At 40.1% G+C, this 15194-nt stretch overlaps 2 protein-coding genes across 2 annotated transcripts; both read left to right on the top strand.

Annotated features, from left to right (window-relative positions):
• Positions 1–408: 408 nt before the first annotated feature.
• On the top strand, positions 409–4443 carry si:ch211-112g6.4 (SH2 domain-containing protein 7). The gene is made up of 6 exons (XM_034117428.1): positions 409–608; positions 1453–1542; positions 1633–1819; positions 2462–2692; positions 3480–4169; positions 4254–4443. The coding sequence occupies exons 1-6, from the start codon at positions 466–468 to the stop codon at positions 4293–4295; spliced, it is 1383 nt and encodes a 460-aa protein (XP_033973319.1). The 5' UTR covers positions 409–465; the 3' UTR covers positions 4296–4443.
• A 1060-nt stretch (positions 4444–5503) lies between these two features.
• rab11a (RAB11a, member RAS oncogene family) lies at positions 5504–11709 on the top strand. The gene is made up of 5 exons (XM_034117429.1): positions 5504–5714; positions 7994–8189; positions 8948–9141; positions 9742–9822; positions 11547–11709. The coding sequence occupies exons 1-5, from the start codon at positions 5675–5677 to the stop codon at positions 11681–11683; spliced, it is 648 nt and encodes a 215-aa protein (XP_033973320.1). The 5' UTR covers positions 5504–5674; the 3' UTR covers positions 11684–11709.
• The last annotated feature ends 3485 nt before the right edge of the window (positions 11710–15194 follow it).

Genomic DNA, 15194 nt, shown 5'->3' with positions numbered 1-15194 from the left:
GTTTATCTTGTAAAAATGTTGTGGGAGAGATAAAACTGTGCAATCAGATTTGTTCAACTCAGATCAATACAAGTACGCACACAGAGATATTTATTTTTGAAGCTCTATCATTTGCTCGTATACATTTTCTAAAGTCTCGTAGAGAAACTTATTTTTTAAATTAAAATTAATGAACAAACAAAATGAAATATGTACTGCGTGATCAACCTTTAAAGTTCAATCTTGGACAGGGAACACAGATAGTAAAATGAAACTGGCAGCCCAATGAGCAATAGGCTAGAGTCATTTATAGATAAACTAAAAACAATGCCACTATTCAGATGAGAGTGATGCTATCGGAAATAGTCAAATGAGATACATCCTATCCTCTTCCTTTAGAGGGTTAAACGTCACCTGAGCAAAGAGCATGCATGGTTTTCCACCACTGCTCCGTCAGCTCCTGGCAAACCTGTGAGGACGGAGAAGATGTCGGGTGTTGACCTGAACTCTGAGACATCGGAGGGAGGCCTGAAGGAGCTGGTGCTGAGGTGGTTCACTGAGACTCAGGCGCCGCTCATCCTCAACAACGGAAACTTCCCTGACTGGTTTCAAGGCTTCGTTGCACGAAAGTAAGAAAATAATCCTAACCCAGGATGTGGTGACGGAGTGAAAAGAAGTTTGAGTATTTTATTTTTGAATTATTTGACATATAAGAAGCTACACTTGTTTTGGCTCTGTAGGTTCTACTTTGACTTTATTTGAATAGATTGAAGCAGGCAAATTTTGTTCATCCATGTTTTTTATCTTTACATTGCAGTAGTGTAGTATGAAGTCTTGCGGTGGTGGAATGTAACTTCCTTTTTTTGCTATTTAGCTATTACTCATGCCAAATAGCAAATACAAGTCAAAATTAGCTCCAGCTCAAGATGCAACAGTAAAGTGCTATTTACACATAATTAATTCCATTTTGTGTATAAAGTTAGATTCTCAAATATAAAATGCAATATACAGGCATATCTAAACAGTATTTCAATATTTTAACTGAACAAAACAGATCAAATCTAAATTATTTCAATAATTTATAACCTTTGATCTTTCGTTGGCAGTTTCAAAGTAGGATTAACCTATTTTGCTAACATTAGCCAAAAGCTACCAGTCTGTAGCTTTCACACCAGGGCGTTTGATTCATTAGTTATAAACGTAACATAGTCTTGCTTAAAGGTAAGGAGAACATGATAATACATTGATTCCAGATATTAAGGCATATGTGCAGGGGGGAAATCAATGTTTTTGACAGTACCAATAACTCTAGAAGTAACAGGAATGTATCATATTAGTCCAGCCTGTATGAATCTTTGATTCACTTTCACGCACTTCACTCAGAGAAAACAGGTTTCATCACACGGCATGGATATTCAAATCTAATTGGCCTACAAGTCTGTTTAATTTGTCCTGCTTTGCCGTCTGCCTCAGGGACACAGAAGATCTGCTGAGAGATAAGGCTCAGGGCTGTTTTCTCATTCGCCTCAGTGATAAAGCCATCGGCTACATCCTGTCCTACAAGTGAGGCCAATCAAGTCTGTTCAACATTGTTCCTTTGCTTCTTAACCGCCTTTCTGTTTCATCTCACCAGTTGTGCTTTTTCTTCCAAAGGGGACACGACAGGTGCCGCCATTTTGTCATCACCCAGAATCAAGACGGACAATTTGTCATAGCAGGAGACCGTCAGACATACAAAAGCCTCACAGAGCTCATGGAACATTTCAAAGTCAGCCCCATCCAGCCCTTTGGAGAATATCTGACCACCAACTTTTATGAGGTGAAGAATGAAGAATTTGATGTAAGTGTTTATTAGTTCCTTTCTTCCTCCTTCTATTAAGAATTTAGTTAAACATTTCCAAGATATTACAAGGATTGGCAGCAAACGTTCATGGTTCCCAGAAGACCTAATAATCTTCTGACTTTTCCTCTAGTCTAGGCCATAAGGTTAACATCTTGGTTTCACTAAATATTTCAAAAACTATTGGATGGATTGAAACAAAATTATGATTTTTGTGATGCCCACAGGACAAAATTCAATAACTTAGGTGACTTTACATTTTGGACTACGCTGTACTGGTGTTTAGTGCTAATAAGGAGACGTTAGCATAATAGCACGCTAAAAAGGGCGAACACAGCAAACATTATGGGCTATGATATGAGGCTAGCAAGAGTTTGCTTTTTTAATCTGTTGGAAATGAAATAATTGAAACAGCATCCATTTTTTGTAAACCAGATGATTTATTGTTGTACTACTTTCTTTTGCTGACACACCTCCCATCCTGCAGCCAGACATTATAATGCGCTGAACAACCAGGCGTTGCACTTCAACTCTAACTTTGAAATTTGAAAGGCCATAGTTACTACACCACTGGTTTCATTTGACTGGTACCAGCATCATGTTTATGTCTCAAAGAATTGATAACATGGTTGTTATTTTCAGGTAGACTCAGGTGAGCTGTATGATGTGGTAAATTACACTAAAAGGAAGCCTGGGGTGAGTGTCCAAGCCCTGAGGACTCGTTGGGACCAGAAACAAGATGATCACAGCGGCCCTGGCAACAATCAAAGGACCCAGCAGCAAAATGACCCTCCTACACCTGCACTGCCGCTGAAACCCAAAAACAGAAAACTCACAGGAGTGGTTTCTGTAGACACAGTGTCCCTCTCACAGGTATGATGAACATTTGAACTTCATTAAAAGGTTGTATTAGTAAGTATCTTTGGCACCCAATTGGTTCTCTTGCATACCATAATCACAATGTCCAAGGTTAGGTTCTGGCCACTGGACGTTTGTCGCATGTCGTATACCTTCCTCTCCCCCTTTTTTACATAGCCCTCTGTTAAATTAAGGCCAATGTGCTAAAAAAAGAAAGGTTTTATTAAGACAAAAAGTGTATGTTTGATTCAGATATTTTAAATACCCAAAACAATAGGCGCTTTCACACCGGAGTACTTTTACCCATACTTTTCCCGTTTAGTTCCGTTAGTGCCTGGAATTTTGCGTTCACACCAAAAAGAGAACTTATGGCGCATTTCCACTACAGCGCGAAGCGCGGTTTAAGCGCGCCGTGCCCGGCCCGTTTTTGGTTGCGTTTCCACTAGGCGTAGTTCCGGCTAGCGGGTACTTTTTCACAGTTTTCTGGCACTCCAAAATCGAGGTTCTTTCCGGGCCAACAACCGGGCTGAGTATGCTAAACTAGTGAGAGAATCGCTGGCAACTACAACAAAATGAACATATTTTACCGTGAGTAAAGATTGTAGTGGTATCCAATTGGCAAAAAAAAAAGCAAAGGTAGATTAGTGTAAGCTAAGGTAGGGAAGTAAGAAAGTATTGTTAGTTTTGATTTTTACACTCATTTCCCTGCTGAGGAAGGTCATGTAAGATTGCAACTAAGCGACCATGAGGACAGATTGTTTTGTCAACTATATTGTCATTCTAGTTCCATTATGTCATTCAGGGTGTTCCTCCAGTACCAAAGAGAGGTATTCCTTTGGGCTTCTCCCTGAGAGGATCTTTCCCCGAAACAACATCACATCCAAGTGAAACCTACACCGAACCAAACAGATCAGAGAGACTCAGAGGAAACACAAACCAAGTCTCTGACAGAGACTCATTCAACACCTCCAACATGAGTTATCCAGGTGATCTAAGTCCTCCAGGGATCACATACTCTGAGTTGACACATGTGGGGAGCAGGAGCACATCTCTACCAAGACTAAACAGCAGCAACTTCGAGGAAGAGGAACAAAAAAGGAAAGAGGAGGTGGAGGAGGAGCACTCCAATCGGCTCAGCACGCTTTCCTTAGCAACATCAGAATCGTACTCACCCACTCCTCTGAAGAAGGTCACCTGTCACACCTACTCCCTCCACAGCCCCAGAGACAGTCCGAGGGCAAGCAGCTCCATGTCAGAGCAGCAGGGTGGTGGTCTGGAGATGTTGAAGTCCAACCCGCTGTACCAGACCTCGGGGGGGCCTGGGGGGGATTCAGCTCCGCAGGGAGACCCCATGTATGCCGAGGTTCCCCAGAAGCTGCCTGATGACACATATGAGCAGATCCCAGGGGAGGCGGCGATCGCCCAGGGCAACATGTACGAGTCTCTGGAAGAGCTGAAGACCAAGAAGTCCAAATCCACCTGGGGGAAAAATGTAAGTCTGAAAGAATAATGAGTGGTGTGGATGTTATTGAGAGCAGAAATATCAAATTTGATGTATTTTTTCTTTTGTTTGCAGAATATTGTTTGGAAGACATTTTTTCCTGAGAACAAGAAATAAAAAGGACTCAGCGTGTGGAATTGACTGTTTGATCATTTGTTACCTGACACTAAAAAGCATTAGATTAGTATTAAATAAAGTCATTTTATAAAAGCATTTTAATAAGTAAGAAAATCGATTAGAAGTGGATCCCTGAATTATGTTAATTGTGTTGTTTTACTTTAAATTTTTGTAGCTCATGATTTTTTGTGAAATGTAATAAACAATAATCTCTATCTAATCTCTCATTATTAATCTATAAAAAACAGCAAACAAAAAGAGATAACATTATAACTGGCCCCAAACCACAATGACGTCAATGCAAATCAATAATTATGTCTAGCAGCCATGTTTGACAGGAGAAAGTCTGTCACACCAAAAATTTGAATCCAACCCTGAGGCAATACAGAAACATCGTGACAGCTGCTGCTGTAGATATAATAGTCAACAGATAATATGAAGTGGCAATCCCACAGTAGTTCACAAATGGTTTTCATGTCAATAAGGTGTGTATTTTGACTTGATTGGACGATCCGAGTGTTAACCAAGTTCATATGATGTGTGGGAACACCGCTGCTTGTACATATTGAAGCTTTTTAACAGGTGTTGGGGAGTACAACTGCCCATTGGTCAAAGGTCCTTTATTCCAAAACACAAAAAAAATCTTCTATAGGGCTGAAACAGTAAGAGAAAGCTACAATACTAGAAGAGATAAGATACTTTATTGTCATCTATCTGTATGCAGTGCAGTACATTATGTCCACACTACATACACATACATGCATACATATCAAGTATGTAGTAGGGTAGTTCTCCTGGTAGGCCTGGGTCCTTAGAGTCGTGAGTTTCAAATATGACCCTTGGCCCTTTGCTGCATGACATTCCCACTATAACCTCTTTTGCTCGGCTGCAGCAGGCCTGCTTTCCAATGCAAAACATGAGGTAGAGGTGACGTCAAGACACAAACAATGTCCGCATTGGAGTCCTCAGAGACCTGGGTCTCAAATATGACCCTTGTCCCTTTGCTGCATGACATTCCCACTATAACCTATTTTCCAATGTAGAACAAACATGTGGTGCAATAATAGAAAAATAGAAAAACAGGTCGTTTAAATAATAACTCTGTTACTTGTAGGGGAGAATTGTCACGGTGTGCTGCTAGAGTACTTTCAACTAAGTTAATTATCTGCTCAAAAGTGTTCTGCAGTTCCCTTTCCTGACCACTAGGTTCCGGAGTTTCCTCTGTGTGCTGCTGACACTCTGCCAGAGAAGAAGAAGGAATTACGGAAGTAGGGCTTCCAAACAGATTCCCGTTGGAAGAAGAATAAAATACAGTAGATCATCGCTTTTCTTTAATTAACACAAATTAAATCTTGGACTTGCCATTTCCCAATAAGACGATGGGTACTAGAGATGATGAATATGATTATTTGTTCAAAGGTAAAACCAAAGCCTTTTTTTCTCCTTATTGTCTTGTTAGCTGACAGTGTAAAACGGGCCAGCTGATTAACTGTCAGGCTATGCTAACTTAGCCGCAGTCAACCTTTGTGCTCCGAGTGCTTTTCACCGAGCTTTAGGAGAGATGTCAGCATGTTTAATCAATGTGCAGGACTTGAAACCACCCTTCTGTGAACAGTGGAGGTTATATGAGCAGTCAGTTCGTCACCTTACGGTAGTTATCGTTAATCGACAGGGCGTCTTGAACGTCGGCTAACGTTAGCAGTTAGCTGATGTTAGCTTGCTATTAGTGGGCGCGGACCAGCTTCACATCGGACACACCTAACGTTAACCGTTATCGCATTATATTGTAATCCTCCATTGTTTAACTTTATTCCTCTATTATATGTATTCTTACCTGGTTATTCAAACATTACAGTGTCTACTGTTTTATTTTATGTTTTTATTGTGAAGCACTTATATCTGTGTGTATCGCTGATTTTGACAAGTGTGTAAATAAACTTTCTGTTACTATGTTATAGTATCTAACGAAAATCTAAGTGTACGTTTAATCTTTAGTTTACGTTGAATCCTGCAGCTAACGTTAACTAGCTCCAGTTAAAGTGTTTATTTATTAACTGCACTGCAGCTCCGGCTTGGCAAACAATGAGGTCAGTGTAAACAAACTGAGATCCTCCTGAAGTAACGAAGTACATTTACTCAAGTTCCGTACCTAAGTTAAGATTTAAGGTACTTTTATTTTAGTTAAGTTTATTATATTTGTATGCTACTCTATACTCCTACATCCCAGAGAGAAATATTGTTATTTTTACTCTACTGTTATAGAGTCAAAAGTTATTTTGGACTATGTTATAGTGTTCCGATTAGATATAAAAAAATGTAAATTTACCAATATGTTTTAATTTTTTAATGGATTAATGATGTGCTTAATATTATGTGGTTGTGTTATATTTTTCATTTGTTTTCTATGATTGTTTAAAGTGCATTCCATTAATTCAACTACTTTATATAATGCTGGGTTGTTAAATCTATATTAATTCATAATTTATTAGTTGATTTTGCATTAATAATCTGATAGTCGCGTGTAGTGGAGTAAAGACTCAAATATTTCCTTCTGGGATTTAGTAGAGTAGGAGTAAAACAAATAGAAATACTCAAGTGAAGTACAATGACCACAAAAGTACAGTTCTCAAGAATGTTTTACTTTCCACCACAGATCATTCTGACACTGGTTTAGCATTACGTGTACTTTAGCATTACGTGTACTTTAGCACTGCATACTTGGTCCTTATGACCTCTGTATATACTGCCTTATAGAACAACATACAATAAGTTAGGGCTGGGCGGTATGACAACAAACTCATATCACGGTATTTTTCCAAGTTATAACATTATCACGGTATTTATTTATTTTTCAATAATTGGAAATGCATTTACATTTATACGTTTGACTCGACATTACTTTTGACATTTCACCAGCGTTGGTTGTTCAAACAGATCGCATTACCATACATTCTTCGTACTCCAATGAGTGCTTTCTGTTGAGGTGATGGAGTAAACTTGTGTTACCTCCTCGGGCAACAATTTTAGTTCGACAACATTTGCAATAAATGTTTGTTTGGTAATAAATTAAAGATGACTTAATACCCTAAGGCATACAGGTTCTAAAGGTTCAACATATTCTGGCAGCTACATTGCACAACGCACAACATGCACAAAGTTAAATAAGAATACAGTATAGATTATAAATGAAATTCATGAAAAAAGTAAAAGGAATAAAAGAGCACCAAGTATTAAAAGCTAAAGCATGCTTACTACCTTTATTACACCTAACTGAGTAGGCAATATGTGTATAATACGTTGTAATGCATCATTAACACTAGGGTGAATCTTTTTTTCAACATTAAATAATCCGACAATTGTTTTCATAATTATTTTCGGTTATCATTTAGTATTTGAATTGTCACAAAAAATTAAATAATGTAACAATATATATATATATATAATATATAATTGAAGTAACTAGTTTTATCAGAACAACAATCAGTCCAAAGCTATTCAGTTTAGTGTCTTGTAAAATAAATAAAAAATCAGCAAATCCTCAAAATGAGTATCATAAACCAGAGTGTTTGACATTTCTACTGTAAAACAATCTCATAAAGTAAGATGCATACAGGTGGTCATTTAGAGAAGTACATTTTCTAACGTATATCATTCTTATAGTTTGTATTAAACCTTGCTCTCTGTACTCTGTGTCTCAGTGGTCCTCATTGGTGACTCGGGGGTGGGGAAGAGTAACCTGCTGTCCCGCTTCACCCGCAACGAGTTCAACCTGGAGAGTAAGAGCACTATCGGAGTGGAGTTTGCCACGCGCAGCATCCAGGTGGACGGCAAGACGGTGAAGGCTCAGATCTGGGACACAGCGGGGCAGGAGCGCTACAGAGCCATCACCTCAGCGTGAGTTCAGAGGAGAGAAACAGTACAACTGTCTGCCAACAGACTTTAGTCCAATACACACAGCTGATTCAACTATTCAGAGTGTACTTCAAAGGGCGACTCCTTTCACTTTTTCAGAATTGTTATTTATCAGATTCATTTCAAAAACCTCCTCCTGATCTGCATTTTTTTAATTATGTTAGGGATGTATTGATTTTTCTAAACAACAAATAACATTTTGGATGTTATTTTTTGCATGTATTCATGTTGTTCAAAGCAAGTATTTCTACTTTTAGATGTTTTAGACTTGAGTGATCCAAAAATGTCCAATAATGTATTGCAAAAATGAAGAAAGATCAAAACATATTTTTATTTAAATAAATATTCTTCTTTAATCTGTATTTGTTGCTTTTTATTCTTTTCAAAAACAAAATGTTCTCAGTCCAGTCATTCATATTTTCTCTACAGTGTATGACTTCTGAATTCCTGCTGAGCCTTTGCTTAGCCGTTGTATGCCTGCTTTCCAATGTAAAGCAGGAGGTAGAGGTGACACAAACAATGTCCATGTTGGAGCTTTCAATCTCTCACTTCCTGCAATCCTACACCTAAAGCACATCAGAAATATCAAGATGTTTGACAAATGTCAGACAATGAGCTGAAACCCAATCAGCCTCTGAGGTCTCCTGCTGGAATAACTCCACAGGCTGACACGGACATGTTGGAGTGGAATCATAGTGCTCTCCTTTAATATTGCTGTGATTTGGCTCTCTGTGCTGCAGGTACTACCGCGGGGCGGTCGGGGCTCTCCTAGTCTACGACATTGCAAAGCATCTAACTTATGAAAACGTGGAGCGCTGGCTGAAGGAGCTGAGGGACCACGCCGACAGCAACATCGTCATCATGCTGGTGGGCAACAAGAGCGACCTGCGCCACCTCCGCGCCGTCCCCACTGACGAGGCGCGGGCTTTTGCTGGTGAGACTGTCGTAGTGTTTATACAAATATCAAAGAAATATAAAAAAGAGAGAAACCCTTCTGGAGGTGACCTTTGGATTTGAGCCTTCTCAGACCATTTACATGCACACAAACCTATATAACTACAGGAAAGAGAAAACCCCCAAACGCATAGTAGGGCCCCTTTTACACCAGTGACTTGTCCTAAACTTGAAAATAAATACTTGCTACCCTCTCCAAAGCTCAAAGGAAAAAAACATGTTATGTTATAATTTTGTTTTACCAAAGATAAATTAGTTTGGATATGATAACTCTGCGGTCATATAGGAATTGCGACTCGATTAGAAGATTTGACTCAGTACTTGACTCGGGACTTGAGACGTTGTGACTGACAAAACAATGACTTCCTCCCTCCTCTCAAATTCCTAATGATTCTGATAAAAGCATTGCAATAATAATGGGGATTGGATGTAGTGGTGAAAAGGTAAATAAATGATGTAATAATGGTGGTTGGTACGAGTTTCACGTTCACAAATCTGTGTTTAAAGGGTCTCACTGCTCTGCTATCTGTGGAATGTGACATGTTTGACATATAACGTGTTGCTTCACTCTCCCCCACAGAGAAGAATGGTTTGTCTTTCCTGGAGACATCGGCTCTGGACTCCACCAACGTTGAGACGGCCTTCCAGACCATCCTGACAGGTGTGTACTGCGTTAATGTTTAACATGCCTGTTTCTGCAATTTCATGCACCACAGTAACCACCTCCTAAACTTGAACACATTGTAAAACTAGTCCACAGACTTCACATTTACTGAGGAAATGACACAGTGTCCTCTTTATAAGTTAGATTACAGTGAGGGAAGTCAGGTGGGGAGTGAACTTCTGCTACCGGGCAGAGATACTGGACTCACTTTTTATTACGTAATATGTGAACGGCTTATCTTTTAGGAGTGGCTTACCTTTTGTTATCACTGGTGAGATGACTGAGTGCAAAGATAAAACTGCTGTCAGTTTTTCTCTCTGTGTTAATGGTCCTGCTGCACAATCTGTATGAAAGCCTTTATCGGTTTGTTGTGTTCATCTTATTGTCAACAAATCTCATAAAAAGACCAAAACCAATAATGTCTTAGTACTTTTTACTAAGTATCCTTATCCATTTAACCAAATAAAGGCTTCATGATTACTTTATTTATTATCTTGCTCTGAACAGCTGTGATACTGCATTTGATTGGGACTATATTCAGCGGCAGTATAATCCACATGTTGTGCTCTAGTATTCCACTACAGCATTTACAGCTGCAGGACAAAGCAAAAACCACAGTGTGTGTACTCCCTGCTGATTGATTCATCGCATCTAACAAGAAATGTGCACACCACCGCCTATATTATGAGTGTGTAGATGCTTACTGAGGACATTTAAGCAATATGGCTTTGTATTACGAAATATAAAATGTACATTTCCTATTTCCTAAATGTACATTTTCCAGCCCAAAGTCTATCATACATTGCTAAAAGGAAATAGTCTCTCAACAAAAGTCATTCTGCTTTGTCCTTGGTTAGACAGTACAGCAGGTCATTTAAAGCTAAATGTGACACTTCCAGTTGCTTTATAGTCTTGTTGATTAAGTCTTAGGCTTTGAACCAAGAAAGTTCACCGCAGGGCAACCACTTGTAAATTAATTACCCCGCTCACAGCCCTCGTATATCTGGGAAGTCTTGTGGCTGCTAATTAGCCGTGTTAGCATGCGCGTTTCCATTGTTTTGAGACATTGGTAAAGTGGTGTCATTCCCAGGTACACTAACTTCAAACTTACATTACTTACATTTTTGTTTCTAGCAATGCACTTCTCAAATAAGTTGTCAAAGAAAGTAGTTATCTGTGGAGGAGGGGAGCATCTTGCTGCTTATTATCTTAAGCTAATCAGCACGTTTAGCTGTAGGTTAGCCATGCTAACATAGGACTGAAAGGGTCATACACATTTTAAAATATGGCACATGCCTTCTGTAAATATATAGATAAAGAATAGTCCTGTGGTCTGAGTATCCAAGAGCCGCTGCTTGAAGTTTTATAAAGAAGACAAATATGAATATTAGCAGAAAAATGCACGCAGAGTTGAAAGCAAGCAGAGAAGTGGCTGTAAACGGATTCAGTGTAATTATTGCTATATTTTTATGTTATTATAGTTTTCTTAAATATTTTTTTATAATTTTTTTATTTGAATTTTTATGTATGTTTATGTATGCTCCAAAACACCAAACACAAATTCCTTGTATGTGTTCACCTACTTGGCAAGAAACCCGTTTCTGATTCGAAAAACGTATAAATAATTCAGCAAAAGCAACTTCCTGTGCGCTGTCTGTGGCAGATTTTAAGCTGGACATGGTAAGAGTTTAACAGAATGTAACCCTCTCCCCCCCCGCCAGAGATCTACCGTATCGTGTCCCAGAAGCAGATGTCGGAGCGCCAGGAGAGCGACATGTCCCCCAGCAACAACGTGGTCAACATCCAGGTGCAGCCCACTGAGAACAAACCAAAGATGCAGTGCTGTCAGAACATCTAGCCCGCTCCGGATCTGCTGCTACCCCCCCCCCCCCCCCCCCCCCCCCCTTCTCTCTCCACGGTCCTCGCCTCCCCCCCCCCTCCCTTCCCTGGCTCTCACCTCCTGAAGCCCCTCCCTCAGAAAATAGACTGCCTCAGTGTACTGTTGGTGCGGGAGGACCCCCCCTCTGCACCTCACCTGTACCTGCCTCCCCCGCCCTGAACCCACCCCCTCCCCAGGTAAATATATCCCGGTATAAGAAGTCACCGCGTGGGGGAGAACCCCCCCCCCCCAAGCAGAGCCCCCCTGTCGTTAGGCTACTGCAGGACAGCAGGCAGCAGGCATTTCATATCACTTTAGATTTCATTACTGTAGATGCGCTGTCACAAATGTCTTAATATATGAATGTGATTTTCCTTTTCATACTTTGTGCTCATGTTGATTTCACATTTTTTATGATCTTTCTCTATCTACTACTAGGTATATATGAATTTAAGGCACATCAAAGTTGCTCTGAAGTGTATTCCCGTATAAAAGCTTATTCTCATTTGAGCCCCCCCCTCCTCTTTAGTGCAATGTACTGTTTTGGAAACATGTGGATGTATGGAGCTCAGAGTAGACTCTCTGCTCCGGTAGTGTCATACCATTTGATCTGATTGCTGTGAATACCATGCTATTGAAACGTAAACACTTTATTTTGCCGAGCTCCAGTTAGCGCAGTGGGGAGAGTCGGGCGTGAGCAGGCGTCTTCGTCCCCGCGGGGTCGGGCCAGCTTTGCATGTCTCTGCTGCGCTGCATGTCTTTCAGGCGACAGACTCAATCTGGACTCTTTGTAGAACACTATCATTGCCTTGAGGGTGTGTGTAATGTCGCCGTGAAAGCTCAACACAACTCATGTATATGCAGATTTTTCATGTTCCACTTTAAGTCTCCGTGTGGCTTCACGCAGAGAATACTGAGAATGATTTCCTGATTGAAGACATATTAGTCCTTTTCTTGCTTAGGGAACAGAATGCGTTCATATTTTGACTACGACTGTGCAGAAACTAGCACATGGATCTTTTGATCTTTTGTTTCTTAGTGCAAATGAAGGAATTAAAAAGCAATGGAAGTGTGAGATGTAAAGTTCTTATGATACTCAATGATATTATAATCAAAATTCTCCTGCGAATTATACTTAGCATGTAACCACAGAACTGTAGTTAGGACGCACCTGAGAAATAGGAAATGTCTTTCACCCTGTAGGCTGGATTCATGAGCGTCACAACCTTGCACTGATCGTTAATACATGCTTTCTTGTCTAGGGTTAGATTTGTACTGCACAAGGAGAATCTGGACCTCTTTTGTCAGATAATATGAACCGCTGTTAGGACGGTGCCACTTTTCGAAAAACCAAAATATGGCCTGAGTCTCAAAGTCTTTCCTTACATCCTCTAACTAACAAAAAAAAGCTTGAAGACGAGGCGAGGAATCAAGGAAACACTTTAGGGATTCAGACACATTCTTGCCAACTTCTGGTCACAGTGCCTCCTTCACCTGTCCCGCCTCTCATCACCTGCTAACAGCTCTCCATCACCCCCCCCCCCCCCCACCATTAACCCCGCCCCCCCGTGCTGTCCCCGTCACATTAAGCCTACGTACACCGAGCTGCCTCTGACTTCAACACAATGCATGGCTTTCTGTTACGACTGCAACTCTGTGTCGTATCGCCTTACGTAGCTATCATTACTGTCCATGAAATCAGCTGAGGGTTAGCTAATAGATGTGTCCAGAATGCCTCGCTAACAACCTACTTTGCTGAAGAAAAAAAACCTCCCGAGTGTGTGTTCTGTTGAGTTTCCAGGTAATAGCCGTGTCAGTGTGTGGTGGTGTTGGCAGACATGTACAATGCCTGAGCTTTGTGTGTGTGTTTAGAGGCTGAGGGTGGATGGGCAGCTCCGGAGTGTGTGAGCCTGGCTGGCGGTGCCAATGGCGTTTCATAGAACAGACGGCGCCGCCAGCCGAGCCCCCCCCCACACTCAACGAGCTGAGGACAAAGTGATTCCTTTCTATTTAAAATATGATTTCTGATTCATGTACCTCCATTGTTCTGTGTTTTTTTATTTTAAATAGTGTGTTTTGATTTCTTTTTTACTATATTTAATTCTATACTGACTGTAATTCCAGTGAAAACGTGTTAAAAGTGAAATAATGTCATTTCAATGAACTTGGAGGGTTAAAATGTGAGAGGGGGGGTCAAAATGAATGGTTTTATGTTTTTGTACAGATTGATAAATTGTACAATTGTGTCTATATCTTAAGTTATCAGTTCATCTTAATAAAGCGCACCAGTCATAAACCTTTATATAATCTTGTATTTTACTTCAGATCTACATTGTTTAACTGTAAAATAATGAATCTCTGTCTGTGAGTATCATTTGTCTGAATACTCATCCTTCGCATACTGTATTCGGACAACAACAACCTAAACATTTCACTAAGTTTAGAAGTCTGTAAATAAAATTGCTATAGCAGTGCCTCAAAGTTTGCTTAAATATTGTGTGCAGGGCCTATTTAAAAAAAAAAAAAAAGTAATATCTACTAAACTCCTTGTGTTATTCCAATTTAGTGAATGTGTAAATACAACATCCCAGTGACCACGACAAATTTGGTGCCATTTTGGCCAAAAGGGGTGATGAAGCAACGTCATACTGTATACGTATACAGGAAGTAATCTGTCCTTTGACTGTTTCAATATAGTATAGCAAATAGCTAAACTGTTAGCCAACACTAGTCTAATTCAAGTAAATACGTAGTTACTTATAACAGGGAGACTTAAACTTGCTAAATACCGAGGTCCAAACATGCTAGGGGGGTTCAGGGGTATACCCCCCGAGATTTTGGGGATTTTCATGATCTAGTTAGGTGCTTTTTAAGTCCTGTGGGGGGGTCACAAATTGGATAATATATTGATTTCAAACCATGTCAGTGGGCTGCAGCATACATTATTTTTGAAAGTGTAATACATAAGAATCAGTTGATTGTTACTATGAATGATCTGGACATGCAGAATAATAATAATAATAATAATAATAATTCATTTATTTTATATAGGTGCCTTTCAAGGCTCTCAAGGTCGCCATACAAATACATAAAAAACAAGATACACAATAGATAACACCAGCATAAGAAACATAAACAAGACAATGCAGTATATCAATCAATCAATCAAATAACCAAATAAATAAAAAACAGGATGTGTGATGGATAATGATCAGGGTGGATATGCGAGTGTGAAGAGATATGTTTTGAGGCGTGATTTGAAAATGGGGAGAGAGTCAGTGTTGCGGATGTCAGGTGGGAGGGAGTTCCAGAGGCGGGGTGCAGAGCGGCTGAAGGCTCTGGACCCCATGGTGGTTAAACGGAAGGGGGGTGCAATGAGGTTGAGGGAAGCAGAAGACCTGAGTGTGCGGATGGGTGTGTTGATGTGCAGGAGGTCGGAGAGGTACAGAGGAGTGAGGTTATGGATGGCCTTAAAGGCGAGGAGCAGAAT

This window comes from Trematomus bernacchii, unplaced genomic scaffold, assembly GCF_902827165.1.
Source record: "Trematomus bernacchii unplaced genomic scaffold, fTreBer1.1, whole genome shotgun sequence".
Classification (NCBI taxonomy): Eukaryota; Metazoa; Chordata; class Actinopteri; order Perciformes; family Nototheniidae; genus Trematomus; species Trematomus bernacchii.
The sequence above is the reverse complement of the archived record's forward strand: the minus strand, read 5'-3'. Positions and strand labels throughout refer to the sequence as shown.

Coding starts and splice junctions, on each gene's coding strand:
- rab11a (XM_034117429.1), top strand. CDS start 5,675: ATGGGTACTAGAGATGATGAATATGATTATTTGTTCAAAG. Junction 5,715..7,993: donor ATATGATTATTTGTTCAAAG/GTAAAACCAAAG, acceptor TCTGTGTCTCAG/TGGTCCTCATTGGTGACTCG. Junction 9,142..9,741: donor CGAGGCGCGGGCTTTTGCTG/GTGAGACTGTCG, acceptor TCTCCCCCACAG/AGAAGAATGGTTTGTCTTTC.
- si:ch211-112g6.4 (XM_034117428.1), top strand. CDS start 466: ATGTCGGGTGTTGACCTGAACTCTGAGACATCGGAGGGAGGCCTGAAG. Junction 1,543..1,632: donor GGCTACATCCTGTCCTACAA/GTGAGGCCAATC, acceptor TTTCTTCCAAAG/GGGACACGACAGGTGCCGCC. Junction 4,170..4,253: donor AATCCACCTGGGGGAAAAAT/GTAAGTCTGAAA, acceptor TTTTGTTTGCAG/AATATTGTTTGGAAGACATT.